Below are 17,158 nucleotides of genomic sequence, written 5' to 3'. Positions count from 1 at the left end.
CCTCCTTCTATAATCAGAACTAAATCTATAGAATATATTAGGTACTTTGCAAAATGTTTTTTAGTATTTCACATATATTACCAATCTTCAGTGGCCTGTATACACTCTACAGAGATAACAAAGGTAATTGCTAATAGTTGGCTAATTCAAAATGAAAAAGTATGTTTTTATATCTTTATTAAAGAAATTATAATCAGAAATTTTATTGGGTTGGCCAAAAGGTTCGTTCAGTTTTTTTTGGCTCTAGTAGCACTTAGTTGTCTTTAACTTCATTCGAAACAATTTTGTTAGACTGTGTGTGACAGCTGTCATGTCAGCGTGCATTTAAAAAAAAGACATCAAAATTGGTGAATTTTTGTGTAGCCATTTTAATATTGAAGATGGAAGAAAAACCCAACATTTTTAGCATATTACTCTTTATTATTTCAAGAAAGGTAAACGCAACCGAAATGCAAAAAAAGATTTGTGCCGTGTATGGAGAAGGTGCTGTGACTGACTGAACATGTCAAAAGTGGTCAGCAAAGTTTCATGCTGGAGCTTTCTCGCTGGACGATGCTCCATGGTTGGGTAGACCAGTTCAAGCTGATAGCAATCAAATCGAGACATTGAGAACAATCAACGTTATACCATGCAGGAGATAGCCAACATACTCAAAATATCCCAATCAAGCGTTGAAAATCATTTGCACCAGCTTGGTTATGTGAATCGCTTTGATGTTTGGGTTCCACGTAAGTTAAGCGAAAAAAACTTCTTAACCGTATTTCTGCATGCGATTCTCTCATTAAACATAATGACAATGTTCCGTTTCTAAAACATATTGTGATGAGTGATGAAATGTGGATACTGTACAATAATGTGGAACGGAAGAGATGGTGGGGCAAGCAAAATTAACGACCACCAACCACACCAAAGGCCAGTCTTCATCCAAAGAAGGTGATGTTGTATATATCGTGGGGTTGGGAGCCTTCTATTATATGAGCCCCTTCCAGAAAATCAAACAATTAATTCCAACAAGTACTGCTCCCAATTAGACAAACTGAAAGCAGCACTGGACGAAAAAAGTCCAGAATTAGTCAACAGAAAATGCATAATCTTCCATCAGGATAACGCAAGACTGCATGTTTCTTTGATGACCAGGCAAAAACCGTTACAGCTTGGCTGGGATGTTCTGATTCATTCCCCATATTCACCAGATATTGCACCTTCGGATTTCCATTTATTTCGGTCTTTACAAAATTCTCTTAATGGAAAAAATTTCAATTCCCTGGAAGACTGTAAAAGGCACCTGGAACAGTTCTTTGCTCAAAAAGATAAAAAGTTTCAGGAAGATGGAATTATGAAGTTGCCTGAAAAATGGCAGAAGGTAGGTCGAACAAAAGGGTGAATACGTCGTTCAGTAAAGTTCTTGGTGAAAATGAAAAATGTGTCTTTTACTTTACTTAAAAACCAAAGGCACTTTTTGGCCAACCCAATAGAACCCAATAGTATACACAATACACAAGAGGCAACTCAAATCCTCAGCCTGGTCATAGATAATCATTTTATATTTCTTGGTAATGGCTGAAGGTGGTAGTCACTTCTGTATTCACAAACAGGAAAAGGAAGAAGTGGCGGGAGGGAGAATTCTGAAGTCAAACTCCTAAACCAAAATGAACACTCCCCCTGAAATTACAAAATATAATAAAAAATAAACATCATAAGAGCATTATAAACTGGGATGAATACATCAGCAAGTTTTCTGAGCATGAAACAAACACAGGAAAAACAAAAGTAAAAATACGTATCCTGAACTACACAAAAATTTAAAATCTGTGCATAACACCATTTATCAACTCACAAAGGAAGTACAATGACCATTAAACCATCTGCAAGGCATTCAAATCCACTGGTAATCAGAGAATTAAAACATAGTAATATTCCCCAACCTAAATGTTATAATGGCAAGGATTTAAAACACTGACAATACTACCATGATGATGAAAAAAAGACACCTGGACTATAAACTGGAGAAATTCTTGGTGGAAGATTATACCTGAAGTAAAAGCACATTAGAAAACAAAACAAAACAGAAACAGACTCATAGATACAGAGAACAAGCTGGTGGTCACCAGAGGGGAGCAGGATGGGGGGGTAGGGCAAAAACGTGAAGGGGATTAAGAGGTACAAACTTCCAGGCTTCCCTGGTTGCACAGTGGTTGATAATCTGCCTGCTAATGCAGGGGACACAGGTTCAAGCCCTCGTCTGGGAGGATCCCAAATGCCGCGGAGCAACTAAGCCCGTGAGCCACAACTACTGAGTCTGTGCTCCGCAACAAGAGAGGCCGCGATAGTGAGGCCCGCGCACCGCAATGAAGAGTGGCTCCCACTTGCCACAACTAGAGAAAACCCTCGCACAGAAACAAAGACCCAACACAGCAAAAATAAATAAATAAATTACTAAAACTCCTACCCCCAACATCTTAAAAAAAAAAAAAGAGGTACCAACTTCCAGTTATAAAATAACTCATGGGGAATGTAACATACAGCATAGGGAATATAGTCAATATTGTTATAATAACTTGGTATGGTGACAGATGGTTACTAGACTTATCGTGGTGATCAATTCATAATGTATACACATGTCAAATCACTGTCGTACACTTGAAACTAATATAATACTGTATGTCAACTATACTTCAATAAAAATCTAAAAATAAAAAAAGCACATTAGAAAAAAAGTGCACGTAACAATATTCCCACTTATAAAACTTATGTGTGAGGGGGGTTATAAGAAATCAGCCAGTTTTTAATTTCTTCATTACTGTGTTCTATGTTGTCTGAACTTTCTATTTACTTATGTAAGTACTTAACAGAAAAAAATAACACTATTTTATTTTGAAAAATAAAAGGGACATGTAAGAAGACATGGTTCCTGTTAATAGCATATAACAGATTTTTTAAAGTTGATATGAAGAATTTATAGTATTAAGATCTGTGATACACTAAGAACTTTTCTAACATGACACTATTCTTAAAAGCAAGAATGGGTATGCCATGTCCTATGACAGTCTTTTTCTTTTTAAATGACAAGCTGTTCACGAAAACATCTTTATTTTGGAAATAAAATATTTAGGGCGGTAATGAGAGAATTCAAACTACAAAAGTCATTAAATGTCAGAGCACATATAGGAAGGACAGTTTCTAGCAAAGTTCCATGAAAAGACATTCACTTAATAAGTAATACTTCACAGAAATAAAGGAGTAAGACATATAGAAGATGTTGAAAATAAAGCTGTAAATCAACTAATATTGATGACTTACATAATAAAATAAAGAAAAAAATACTAATATCCTCCCCCAAAATAACAAGATGCATGGAGTGTAAACATTTCCCTTATAAACTAAACTATATCATAGTTGGCTGGCTTAAGATGACATAATAGCCTTAAAAGAATATTGTTATGGATATCATAGTATCTTACCCTCTGGAGCTCTGCATCTGGATCCGGGTGCCCTTCTGCCAAAAGGCGCTGCCTGATTTCCTCTAGCTCTTCCTTCTCTCTCTTCCTATCCCGTTCATCTGCTTCCATTTCCTTTTCCCTATCACGCAACCTTTTCTGAAGAGCGCTTCCTCTGCAAAAGTAAATAACAGGCCTTATTTAATACTCAGGTCTAAACTACTACACATAATGTCTCCAAAAGCAAGTTCTTTCCATACTAACAGCTGCATGCTAAGAGACTGAAGACTGTCTTAATGCTCTATATCTACTGTAGAACACCCAAGACAGTGTGCTCTCTGCATGTTAATGTTTACTAAGTCAGCACTGTCTTGTCACGTTATCACCATGCCTCATTCTTAAGTCATTCTAAAAGAGTATCTACAAGTAAAAAAGTAGCTTTCAGAGGGAAGAATGCTCTCATTTTATACCTATTCCACAGGGAAACTAACAGGTAATCTGTGTTGTCTTGGAGGCCAAGTTGTGAAAAATTAATACAAGGAGTATTAATATCCCAAATATTAGTTTTGTACCTTCAATTTAAATCAACTCTTTTCCTTGCGGGAAAAAAATAAATTAACAGAAGAAGCAGGGCATAATCAAGAGAAAGCAGAGGTTCTATTTAGCACTTTATTATATCTCAGAATGTTGAAATAATGTACTGCTAATCTATGATTCAATAATTTTACTTTGCATTTTCTACAAAGTCAAATCCTTGGCATTCATTCAATTTAAAGTGTTAATCCAATGTTTTGATTATTTCAGCTACAGTGTATTAAATTATATATATTAAATGCATTCACTACATGACTGTATCATGCCAGGCACATGAGAAAAAAATCAAAATATTCTTCATAACCTTAGGGAAATTATAGTTTGGAGTGGAGGGAGCAGAACAAAGCAAACAATTTTACCAAAGTGCCATAAATGTTAGAAGAATGAGAACAGTTTAGAAATGCCACGGAACAGATATCAGGAAATGCAGGCTCCACAACTCTCACTTCATAATAGTATAGCAATTGGGTGAAGGAAGGCGGGAGGGTGTTCAGATTACTATGTAGCACTCTAGAAATCCTTGAAGACAAAAATTTCTAGGCCACCTTAGATAGTCATAAAGGCAAGTTATAATTTGCTATAAAAACTGAAGTTCTTTAAAACACATGAGGGACTTTCCTGGTGCTCCAGAGGGTAAGACTCCGCACTCCCAATGCAGGGGGCCGGGATTCAATCCCTGGTTGGGGAACTAGATCCCGCATGCATGCATCAACTAAGAGCCTGCATGCCGCAACTAAAGATTCTGCATGCCACAACTAAGACCCAGTGCAGTCAAAATAAATAAACAAACACACATTTTAATAAATAAATAAATAAATAATAAAACACAGGAAGAAAAGTTAATTTGTCACAATACTATTATGAACCTTCCTCCAAAGAAGGTGCATAGAATTGTCAATTCTTTTATAACAGGCCCAGACCCCTGGAAAACAGCATTATCAACTATGGGGATAATTACAAGATGAATTCAAAGATTTCTTTCTTATTCCACTGAGTGAACTTGCACTCTCTTGTGGACAAGAGAAAATACAGCTAATAAAAAGCTGACAGTATGAGTTCATAAAGCAAGGCTTCTTTACCTGTAATATTTGGGATCATCTCTATCATCATCATAATCTTCTAAGAATTCTTTTAGTCGTTTAGCTTCTTTTGCCTTTGAGGAAATGAAGGACAAAGTGTGCAAAATTAACATAAAATTAATTTAGATTACCCCCTCGCCCTTTCTTGGGAATAGATTTTTCTTATCCATACCACTTGAACTTTTTCATTCTCATAAACTTATATATTAAATGTAAGTAACATTAGATTTTTAAAATCTTTTACTCTTAAAAGCAAGTCAGATTTAGGGCTTATCCATGAAATGAAAGCCACATATACTGATGGTATGCTACAATAAATTTTCTCTATGAAGATACACTTCAAAGTACAGTAATTTTTTTCTAATGAAACCTAAGCACACCAAGAAAGAAAACTGAAGGTTATCTTATTGAATCTGTTAACTGGACAAAAATATTTTATGTTTCGTTTATAGGTAGATGATGGTACAAGTAGTTTTTATGAATTGCAGGATTAAAAATTTAAATCACGTTTATGCATCAATCGAAAGGTAATGCCTGCCTAACTTTGAGTACACAAACCATGAAAGTACATGAATCTCTTACTCCTATTTTTGGAATTTTAAATACAACAACTATTATATTTCACAGAAATTATATCTAATTATATTATATCTAATATACAGACATAAACACTTTAAAATGAGTATTTATAATCTACATCTCTATCTACTATACCAACAATATTATATACAAAGCAGATGTAGGTTTCTGACTACAGTAAAATATTAACACATTTCATCCAGTTCAAATGTTATACCTTTCTAAAGATTTCCCCAATATAACCACCTATCCATGACCAACTCCTTCCCCCAGACAAAATTAATCACCTTCTCTGTACTCCACTCCCAAAATACTGTGAACACACCATTATCATACCTTAAACACTCACACACACAATACAGCAACCAGTTCATCTCTCTGACAATACTACCCAATTGTTTAAGAGTTTGAAGCATTAGTTATTCTTGTACACCCAGTACCTAGCACAAAATCTGTCAAATGCATTCAAGTAGATTGTCAGGTAGCGATGACAGTATTTACAAATATCTAAATAAAACACAGGGGACTTCCCTGGTGGGGCAGTGGTTAAGAAGAACCTGCCTGCCAATACAGGGCACACAGGTTCGAACCCTGGTCTGGGAAGATCCCACATGCCACGGAGCAACTAGGCCCGTGCGCCACAATTACTGAGCCTGCGCTCTAGAGCCCATGAGCCGCAACTACCGAGTCCACGCAACTACTGAAGCCCATGTGCCTAGGGCCCGTGCTCTGCAACAAGAGAAGCCACCCCAATGAGAAGCCCGCGCACCACAGCGAAGAGTAGTCCCTGCTCGACATACTAGAGAAAGCCCGCATGCAGCAACGAAAACCAATGCAGCCAAATAAATAACACACACACACACACACACACACACACACACAGGAAGGCCCATAATGTACATACTAAAGTATTAACATAAGTCACCTTTCATGAGGTGACTTTTTACACTATACACTTCTGCTACTTGAACATTTTTTAATGAGCAAGTAACTGCTTTTCTAACTGGATATTTTTTTAAGCTCTCAAGCAAAAGATAACTAATAGGAAATTTTTCTCTAGAAAAACAGGTTTCAGATTTGCTTGCAGGAAGCGGAATCACTTCTTCAAATAATTTTATGTCTCTTACTATATTATTCTCTATTTTCTAACCTACGGTTTAAGAAGAAATTCTAGAATGGGAGCTACAATCCAGGGAAATCAAATTATTTTAAATAACTGTAGGACCTTAGAAGACCTACCATCCGGAAAACTATACTATCTATCTAGTTGCTGCATGCACTCTTTTGGTTACTTACAAAAATTTCCTCTATGTCTCAGGTTCAAAAGCTATTTGAAGAAGATTCCTAACTTCAGTAATGTTTTTGGAAGAATAATCTCCAAACTGGAGATAAAGAAACCTTCATGAACTTCTGGCAATGATAGAACATATGGAACATAATACTGAAGCAAGTACTATGATAAAATAAATTATCTTTTTGTCATTTTACTTCGGTAACAACCTTGGCCAATTGCTTTCACTGTTACAGTCTATCAAACAGTGTAAATGAAAAAAAACATTCATTTTTATGATTATCATGTAGTTAAAAGGAAGGATAATGTAGTAACATAAGGAAAAACAATAATTTATAAGCGCTATATACTGAAGTCAATAATTTTGATTTCTAAAAACAGGTCTTCTCATGAGACTATTTCCTTCATCCAAATGTACTACACTAATACAGAATATCAAAGCCTCTTGAAATTCAAAAATACTGCAGATTCTTAATCAAAGAAAGGTCTATAAATTCTCATTTTATACTATGACAGATTTACTTTGACAGTATGCCAAATGGTAATTTAGTTTATAGGGAGCAAAAATGTGAAAAATAGGAGGGAAAAACATTTTGGTGTACTGAAATTGTCCCAAAGCTACTTGAAATATATAAAAATTATCTATACTGGGAGCTCATACTTTTTAACTATAAAGTCACTTCTACTTAACAATAAAGATTTGATCTGATTTTTATCTGAAAAATCACTTATTTTTAACCAAGAAAATTACCATTTCTCTTCTTCTTTCTTCTTCTCTTTCAGCCTCTTTCTCATACTCCCGGGTTTTCTTTCGTTCTCTGATTTCCCAATTCTTAAGGCGCTAAAAAAAAAAATTGTCAAAGCTTAAAAATGTATACAAAGGGTTCTAAAATTTTTGACTAACCTACTAAGTACCAAGATTTAAGAATAAAAGCTTTCCCTCAATTTACCTCTTGATAAGCAGCCTCTTTCTCTCGGAGCTTTCTTTCAAGTTTTCTTCGTTCATATGCATCTTCCTCATCCTCTTCTCGGTCCCGCTTCTTGTCTTTTTCTCTCTCGCGCTCCCGTTCCCTTTCTCGCTCTCTCTCTCGCTCTCGTTCTCTTTCTCGTTCCCGTTCTCTCTCTCTCTCTCTTTCCCTCTCCCGTTCCCTTTCACGATCTCTGCTCTTTTCTCTACGTAAACAAAAGATTTAAAAAATCGGTCAGTCTTTGTGTTTTTGTTTAAACCCAAGAGAAAGTCGGACAACATGTATTATGAAATAATATATAAACTCACTAGCCAGAATTTAGCATTTGGTTTCTGCAGAATTGTAAACTCCTCTTTACAAGTCAGAAAGACGTAGAATATAATCCTGGCCCCAAATTCTGAACTGCTTTCTAAACTCAATGTTAATGCTTATCAGCATCTCAGAAAACAAACAAAAAAACCTAGATATGAGAAATACTAAGGGCCAACGAACATGTTAGTTACAAGATAGTCTACTTCACTAGTGATCAAGGAATACAGATATTGGCAAAGGTGAGAAGCAAAGAGCATTCTGGCATGTTGCATGGGTAAACTAGAACTACAGCTGACTCTTGAACAACATGAGTTTGCATTGTGCAGGTCCACTTATACACAGAGTTTTCTCAATAGTAAATACTACAGTACTACACAATCCGAGGTAGGTTGAATCCACAATTGGTTGAATCCATGGACGAAGAACCGCAGATATGGAAAACCGTGTATACAGAGGGCCAACTATAAGTTATACTCGAATTTTTGCCTGCACAGAGGGTCGGCATCCCTAACCCCAGCATTGTTCAAGGGTCAACTGTACATCTATCAGCAATAAAAAGTTCTCAAGTATTTAATTCAGAGTGATAAAACAAAACTGCAGATTTGTGATCCCATGGATATAATTATACAAATTTATGTATATATATGATATGAAACAGTACACTGTAGTAAAAGTATAAAACCACTCATTTTAATACGTGTCAAATTCTCAATAGTGGTTATTCAAGAGAATAATGGTTATTCCAGTGGAAGAAGGAAGGGAAGGATTTTAATGCCCACTAAAGATAATAAGAGTCCTGAATTCCAGTTCCAGCAACCGGTGGACCTCCCTTCAGCTATAATCAGGTAGAATAATATCTCAACCCAGTAATGTATATTTGAAAAGTAGCTTGGGAAAAAAAAAAGGTGGGATTTCCTCTCTTCCCTCCGTCTACTGGCTTCCTTCTACTCACGCCCTTCTCCACTTCCTTTGTTCACTTTTGCTCTACCTCATTCCTAAAGAATTTGAGATATGTCATATGAATTCAGTATAATTATGAAAAAAATTTACATAAAACCAAACCAAACCAAAGTGAAATAAATTACTAGAAGCCATAAAGAAACAGTAAACTTAGAGCCTGGGAGGTTAAGTTGTGGCCATGCAGTGGGCTATAGGACCAAACAGACACCAGGAACTAAAAGCAGTGGTACTAGAGCCGATTTCCCACTACAGGGGACCTCAATCAAACAGTGACTAGAGAAAATGCCCACTGACCAAGTGAGAGAACAAGGAATCATGTCTATCCAAAACACTGGGTGGACGGCTGGTGTGTGCTGGATCTGTATAAAAACTGGCTTCAGACCGAAACTAACACTGAAGTTGAAAATTGTTAATTTAACCAATATATTTTTCTTTTTTTTTAGTTTATTTACTTTTGGCTGTGTTGGGTCTTCGTTGCTGTGTGCAGGCTTTCTCTAGTTGCGGTGAGTGGGGGCTACTCTTCATTGCGGTGCGCAGGCTTCTCATTGCGGTGGCTTCTCTTATTGCGGAGCACGGGCTCTAGGCACGCGGGCTTCAGTAGTTGTGGCTCACGGGCTCTAGAGTGCAGGCTCAGTAGTTGTGGTGCATGGGCTTAGTTGCTCCGCGGCATGTGGGATCTTCCCGGACCAGGGATTGAACCTGTGTCCCCTGCACTGGGAGGCAGATTCTTATACACTGCACCACCAGGGAAGCCCTTAATCAATATTTTACATGTGTGTGAGACAGCAAGCCAGGTATGCTTCGTGTCTCAGGAAGTTCTATCACTACATCCATGCAAATGGCCCAAGAAGAGTACTAACCTGCAGTTCTATTAAAGCTATCAAGCACACAGTAACTTCCATAAAGCCTTACCTTGATCGACTGCGATCCTTATTCCGATCTGAACTCCTTTCTCGATCACGGTCCCGATCTCTCTCTCGATCCCGATCTCGATCTCTCTCTTTTGTCCGGTCACGATCCCTATCCCGTTCTCGTTCCCGCTCCCGTTCCTTCTCCTTTTCTCGTTCACGTTCTCTTTCCCTTTCTCGTTCCCGTTCTCGCCTTTCTCGTTCCCTTTCACGCTCCCTCTCTCTTTCTCTCCGTTCTTTCTCAATTTCCTGTCTTTCTTTTTCCTTTTTGCCTTTCTCTTCTTCCAGTTTCTAGAAACCAATAAAAGTACTTTTAGAGTTAACTCTATAGCTCCAGTATTCAGACTTTTCCCGGCGCAAAGCCCAATATTGGGAACGACAAAAAAAAAACCAAAAAACAAACCCAAACCACTGGTACTTTAATATTAAATACTTGTGGTTTTACTTAACAAATAAAACTGAAGCAATCACAAGCCTAGATAGATTTCGTGCAAAACCATACACTCTAAACAGACCAGGAATCTCCAATCTTGGATGCTGGGAGATTGTGTCAAGTGTGGCTGACCACTCAATGATTATGTAGTAACTAAAATGACCATGAGGAGTGTGATGGTTCATAATAATTTCTAGAAATACAACCACTTGGCTACAATGTAATTCTTCCCATTATGAATTTCTTTAAATCAGTGGGACTACTGCTGCTACTACAACCCCAGACTTCCCATTACCTAACGATTATTAGTTGAGTGTTTTAAAGGGGAGGTGGGGGAAGAGAGTCAGGTCACTGGAATGCAACTAAATAATCTTCTGCCCTCTGGTTTGCCCACCCTCCAAAAGACAAGCTGAATTCAGCCAATATCTGCCCTATCACCTATGGAAACATTTACTCCCACCATTACAAGATGGACAGCCCACCAAATACAAAAAGTTTGAAAATCACTCGCTTCAAGCAAAAAATGTGCATAATCATAATATTTTTATTTAATTAATTTTTGGCTTAATGTTAAAAGCAACATATTTATGCCCATTATGCCTATAAGACAATGAAAATACATTAACAGTGATAAATCCATCCTTGGAAGGAACGATTGCGTATTAACTTACAGATGCTGTGCTAGGACATGGATCGCCAACACTGGATTAACCTTGCCTACAAGCTATGCTTCTGGGAGGAAGAGCAAGTACATGGTTCACAAATAAACCAAATAACATTCAGACCAAGTTTGTACCCTGACAAGATTACCAGTGCACCACACGGTTTCTACACAAACTCAGAAAAAAAAATACCCCAAACAGGAAAAACAAAACAAAAACAAAACATTTTTCCTTTGGTTCCATGTTTAGTGTCACCGAAATGAAATTTAAATGACAACAATAAAATGTGCATTTTTTTCTTTTCTCAGTCATGTAAAGCATTTAAAACAACTTTAAAAAGCAATCTTACCTGTTATACTCTCTTTCTCTTGCTCATGGATCAGAGAACTGATAGAAGATTACGAAAGAAAAGCTAATGCATGAGAAATCAATATATTCAGCTGTGGTGCCAGTCTTATATCAAAATGGAACGCAGGCCAAGCCAATACTGAATACATTGAAATTACAAAGGGAAGAGAAAAGAAATGGCAAAAAGAGGACAGAAACTGAAAACTATTTAAAGGGGTAAATTCTAATTTTTGAAACAGTACTATAATGGAATAAAAAAATGTGTATTGTAAAATGAGGCTAGACTACATAAAACTTACCTCAGTGTCATACACTTATAAAGAAATTTGTTTATTTCTGAGATAATAAATACTTACAGATTATTTTAGCTGTTCCAATAATAATTTCTTTTGTAGAGTCCCTCAATTGTTTTATGCTTGCCTATTCACTACACTACTTATTTCTTAAATGTATAGTTCCACTTATGTAAATGATTTGTTTAGAACTCATTTCAAAAGTTTTGTTCTAAGTAAATGAAAAAGTGAGTGAATCTTGTCCATATTAAATGCAATTCTAAAAGATTATATTAGATTATGTATGCAGTAAATAGATACACACACACACACGTATATATTTTTTAAGACAAAGACTGGAGAAAGAGAAAATGAGGTGGTCTAAAAAGACATAAGAAAGTAGTGAAATAATGAAGAGGAAAGGACAGAAAAAAAAAATCATAAATCTTACCTTATTCTCTCTTCAGACTCGTCCGTGCTGTAAATGGACGCCCCCTGCCACGCTGATACCCTGACAGTCTGTGGTTATTTAATAAACTCATTCCAAAACATGCAAAGGTTCACTGAGCTCAATTTTTGTTACCGAAGTTTCAAATATCCCCTTTAACCATACCACCCGATAAAAAAAACTGTTTTTCTTTTTCACTTTGATTTTTATTTTTAAAACACATTTTGGAAATTCAAAACATTCTCCCCACAGTGAAATACGTGTAAGGCAGTCAAAGGCCTGACAGCTTCTCAAACTCTGAAGCAATTACCTTTTGAATTAATTTTTTAAAACATGATTTCCTTATACTTTACCAATGACATGACAGGATTTAACAAATAAAAGGGGGTAAACCACACACACACTGTATACCATTTTCAAGCTTGCTCAGAAAATTTTGAGTACTGAACCTAACCAAAAGCATTCCTCTAAAATGACTTCCATGGACTAACTTTTTAACTCTCAAAATTAATCTGGGAGAACTACAGTTGTGCTTTTAGACATACTTAATTCCTGAAAAGGCCCTGTGTATGTGAGCTAGGGCTCGGCATCATGATATAATGTGTTCAGCAGCATCGATTCGATGGCATTAATTGTCAACATGGGATTTCGAAAGCTATAAGAAAAAGTAAGATTAAATAAAAGAAAAAATGAACATTTAACATCTCACTGAGTTAAAGGTCACTCAATCTTAGGAAAGAACCAGTAACATCTTATTATCTCTAACATCAAAATACATTTCACGCAGTGTTTGCATTTCACCGTCCATAAGCATCACCTTCAACACCAGGGAACATTCACAGATGCACTGTCATTGAGAGAAGCTTTCAATAGGCAAAACTCGTGAGTGGGATTTACTATGAACAAATACCCATTTCCAAGCCAGTTACCCCTTTGCATATTTTTCTGAGGGGGCATCCATAAATATAATAAAAAACAGAAGCTCATACTTACATCCTATTCCTTGTTACTTTCCAAGCTGAGAGTTTCATCTTGCATTAGTCACCATATGATCTCTATCATAATGGTGGGGGTCAATGAATAGATTAGCTTTATGGGAATTTACAGTTCTTCCATGCATCTAAAATTTGGTAAGTCTGGTAACCACTGACCTACTGTTTAAAATCTCCCCCTCTCAAATCTATACAAATATAATCTTAAATTTTAATCTCAGCTCTAAAGAAAAGGTTTTCCTAAGATTAAGTTAAATAACTGCCCCCAGAAATACACTACAGTGTATGTTATTCTGCTGCCCCCTTGAATCTAGTTTAAATCTGACCTTGATGTTTATGTTGAAATCTAAAAATAAAACTAGCTTTTATTCATATTAAAGTGAGATGACTGCAGAGTAGTCAGTAACTGAAAAAGCTACGTACAATATGCCAAGGACAACACTAATATGGTAATGGTCTTCTGTTTCTTTGTTTCTATCTAAATATCAATTAAACCTATATAAAAAGCATTTAAAATTATATTCTACTGTAAGGTTGATTTTTCTTTTTTTGTCTGTTTGCTTTGGATTCTGTAAAAAGTCTAGATTGGTATCAAGTGAAAAAAACAAGAATACTACCTTGTGTGTGTCTCTGAATTTGCTGATCTCTCGGGATATCAGGTCTCTTTTGTCTTCTTCCATTTCTATAGCATTTATATCCTCCTAAAAGACAAGGGGGACAGGTGGGAATGCATAATGATCAATCTACACTAATACAGACAGAAATTAAAGGTTAGATGTTCTGTACAGGTTTTACAAAAGACAGGAGTAAATAAAAAACTTATGTAGTAACAAATCCAACAATCTAAGTTAAATAGTAAAGAGTTAGAGAGACAAGAATCACAAATCTGGCAATTAGCAGTAAACGTAAGTTATTGCCAAAGTCTATAATGTAAACTAACCTTAGTGATGAGTGGATAAGGGATCAGTGGGGCCACTGGAAATCTGCGAAAAATCTGCGGAAAAATCCACAAAGATTAAAACAAACAAATAAGCGTTCATATTACTCTGAAAAACAATTTTCTATGTTTATACTGTAAGCAAGATTTCTGTAATTTTCTTGATTTCAAATTACTTGATAATAAAAAAGATTTCACTCACTCTATAACCCCTCCCATGACCCACCACTTCCTCTCCCTCCAACACCCCCAACCAGTGGAATAAGGAGGGTCTCGCACTAGCAGTGCTTCTTCCTTGATTCCTTCCAAGACAGAGGAAACAATCATAACAACAAAATTTATCCATAATTCCTGCCATAGAGCAGAATTTCTTGGATTCTCTCCTCCCAACCCGTATCAGACAAATATGTCAAATTATTTTCTCCTTTGCCATTAATGGGGGAAGAGGAAGAACAAACCCTACAGGTCTTAATTACCCTATACCTGACTGACTCTTACCAATTACCATTCCCAGTGATTGGCAGTTCACTAGACAGGTTCTTATGGCCCCATGAGGAAGAACAAGCCAAGTAATAAAAATGTATCTGAGGCTTCCCTGGTGGCGCAGTGGTTGGGAATCCGCCTGCCAATGCAGGGAACACAGGTTCGAGCCCTGGTCCGGGAAAATCCCACATGCCATGGAGCAACTAAGCCCGTGCACCACAACTACTGAGCCTGCGCTCTAGAGCCCACGAGCCACAAGTACTGAAGCCCGTGCACCTAGAGCCCGAGCTGCACAACGAAGAGTAGCCCCCACTTGACGCAACTAGAGAAAGCCGCACGCAACAACAAAGACCCAATGCAGCCAAAAATAAGTAATAAATAAATTTATATTAAAAAAAGAAAATGTATCTGATGTATCTGGCCACGAAGAAAACTGAAGATGGACTAATAAGGCAATAAAATGCAAAACAGTATGAACTATAACTACCCCTTGATATTAAATCACAATATATGTTTCATAGTACTACTTTTCCAGGGCATATACAATCCATTCATATAATACACTTCCAATATTTTTAAAGAACACTCCCTATAATTTCTCTAAGTATATTCAAATTAAATGAATATAAGAAAACCAAACATTTTCTCTCAACCTGGACTCCCTATTGTTCAATTAGCTTAGGATGACAAAAGTAGGTGATGATATAATACACTGGGGAGGAGTGTTTCATCTCATGATGTTCTTTCATAGTACTCCAGTTATAAGGCCAATAGCACTACTGTCCATGGAAGGAAATGAGATGTGGCTTATAAGGCAAGGTGGCTAAAAATTTGAAAATGGGTCAAAATCCTCACTGAATGAGACCTGGTATCCCGCTTGGAGCAGAGACAGAAGAAAAATAATAAGGGAGTAAGGCAAAACAAGGCCAACCCCTTTGTGACAAAAGGGGGGAAAAAATCTTACTTTGTCCCTTAATATCAGTTCCTATTCATCACTCAAGTCTGGGGGGTTTTTTTTCCCCTTACTTAATGAATCCACAAATATGCACAAGCTTCCATGTCACTGCATTTCAAACATGCGAAACAGGAACATTGTGGTAAAAAAAAATTAGGAAGTTAGTTGGTAAAACATGGTCAAATTAGCCTTAACAGTATATTGTTATAAACGCTAGTCATTCTACTTTCCCCTCAGAAGTTGGAAATAATGAAAGCACAAGAGTGACAGTACAAAATGCAAACTGTAGGAATGACTCTGTTGTCAGAAATCAGTAACACATACGTCCTCCTTCTTTTCCTTCTTCTTCTTCCTGGGGTGAGAGTCAGATTCTTGCGAAGGGGCATTGAGCTCACTGGAGTATTCCCGTATTAAAACTTCAATGGCCCCTTTGATCATCTGATCTCTTCTCTTTGTTTCTTCATCTAAGGCTTCTTCGTCATCATTAGTGACAGTTTCTGGCCTGGCATTCTTAAAAAAAACAAGGCAGATTCAGGAGTGGGAAGGGGGAAATCAAACAAGAAAATCAAAATCATTCTAAAACAAGTTAGTACACAAAACAAACATGTTTTCTCCCAAACACCTCTGCAGTCCTATTAAATGCAGATTTGGATTTATTCCTAACTTCACAAAACTAAACTTCATTTGTTTTATTGTTTTTTCCTTCGATACACTGTACTTTACGATTTTCTTTTCCTTTCTACCCTTGATAGTTAACATTCTGACCCCTAACCAGCTACAGAAAGACTGAAATCACAGGGCTAGAGTACTACACATCTGCAAAGCTTTCACAATTTTTCAGACTGTCTTGCTCCATACCTGCACAGACTAATGATATTTACTGAATAACTCATTCAAAGTTGAAAACTTTATTACATGAAAAAAGCAAAATACAATTTTATGTACACTATGGTAGCCACCATTTAAAATAAACAAAAACAGCGACTTCCCTGGCGGTCCAGTGGTTAAGACTCTGCACTTCCACTGTAGGGAGCGCGGGTTTGATCCCTGATCGGGGAACTAAGATCCCATATGCTGTGCGTATGGGATCTTAGTTTATTTATTTAAGAAATTTATTTCTTAAATTTGCTCAACAAACTCTTAAGAGCCTACCCTATGCAAGATACTATGTTAGATGGTACAAAATTAAAAATTAAAAAAATAACTTGCCCTTAAGCATTTAACAATACAGGGTAAGAGAAGGTTATGATAGAGACAACTTTCACGTCAAGGCATTAAATGTGATATTATAAAACTAACCACTCTTTACTTTCTCAAACCTGCCTCTTCATCTAATATTCTTGTAACCAACTTTCTACTTGGCATCTGGGATAAAGAAGAGATGCTTTAACCAAGGACTGTAATTAAATTGTTTACATTATTTACCAAGAATATTGTAAACTGAAATTGTGGTGATGTGTTCCTTTCTTATTCTAAATCAATAACATATCACAATAAGGT

The 17,158-nt window shown here is 36.5% G+C and overlaps 1 protein-coding gene across 3 annotated transcripts in view; it reads right to left on the bottom strand.

The window, feature by feature from the left end:
• Window positions 1-17,158, bottom strand: part of RBM25 (RNA binding motif protein 25) — a 55,988-nt gene that overhangs the window by 11,839 nt on the left and 26,991 nt on the right. For all 3 annotated transcript variants that reach the window (XM_032621692.1, XM_032621693.1, XM_032621691.1), the window contains 8 exons: window positions 15,983-16,168; window positions 14,224-14,277; window positions 13,901-13,984; window positions 10,133-10,419; window positions 7,931-8,153; window positions 7,732-7,821; window positions 5,111-5,184; window positions 3,462-3,612 (listed from right to left, as the gene is read on the bottom strand). In XM_032621692.1, the coding sequence (XP_032477583.1) occupies window positions 3,462-3,612; window positions 5,111-5,184; window positions 7,732-7,821; window positions 7,931-8,153; window positions 10,133-10,419; window positions 13,901-13,984; window positions 14,224-14,277; window positions 15,983-16,168 (1,149 nt within the window). The remainder of the gene's footprint in view (window positions 1-3,461; window positions 3,613-5,110; window positions 5,185-7,731; window positions 7,822-7,930; window positions 8,154-10,132; window positions 10,420-13,900; window positions 13,985-14,223; window positions 14,278-15,982; window positions 16,169-17,158) is intronic.

The sequence above is a fragment of the Phocoena sinus genome, chromosome 2 (assembly GCF_008692025.1).
Source record: "Phocoena sinus isolate mPhoSin1 chromosome 2, mPhoSin1.pri, whole genome shotgun sequence".
NCBI lineage: Eukaryota > Metazoa > Chordata > Mammalia > Artiodactyla > Phocoenidae > Phocoena > Phocoena sinus.
Note: the sequence above shows the minus strand (reverse complement) of the source record. Positions and strands in the feature narration are given on the sequence as shown.